At 49.4% G+C, this 340-nt stretch overlaps 1 protein-coding gene across 1 annotated transcript; it reads left to right on the top strand.

The window, feature by feature from the left end:
- Positions 1–86: 86 nt before the first annotated feature.
- Positions 87–335, top strand: LOC113463928 (uncharacterized; the record flags this gene model as incomplete). Its single annotated transcript, XM_026811160.1, has 1 exon — positions 87–335. A coding segment is annotated over one exon (249 nt), but the record flags the coding sequence as incomplete, so codon positions are not given.
- Between the last annotated feature and the right edge of the window lie 5 nt (positions 336–340).

Here is a 340-nt window from a genome sequence, read left to right as displayed (position 1 = left end):
GGCATTCAACTTGTCCCTTGACATCAATTCAACAAACATTTAAGAGAGACATAAACTAACATAAATAATATTTAATTTTTTTACAGGTATTCATCGCTGTCGCTCTTTTCATCGCTGCGGTGGTCGCAGAACCACCGAGGAACCGGCCTCAACAAAGACAATTCTATTTTGCTAGACAAGAAGAAACCACGGCTGCCGAAGCGCCCTATCCGTCGTCCGATTGGAGACCGGCTGGTCCGGCGTTCAATCTTCCTCAAAGACAGTACGGAGCACCCGCCGCAGCTCCTCAGCAGCAATATGGCGCACCTGCAGCACCTCAGCAGCAATATGGCGCACCTGC

Source organism: Ceratina calcarata, unplaced genomic scaffold (assembly GCF_001652005.2).
Source record: "Ceratina calcarata isolate Rehan_Ccalc_2016 unplaced genomic scaffold, ASM165200v1 scaffold19459, whole genome shotgun sequence".
NCBI classification, from domain to species: Eukaryota; Metazoa; Arthropoda; class Insecta; order Hymenoptera; family Apidae; genus Ceratina; species Ceratina calcarata.
Note: the sequence above shows the minus strand (reverse complement) of the source record. Positions and strands in the feature narration are given on the sequence as shown.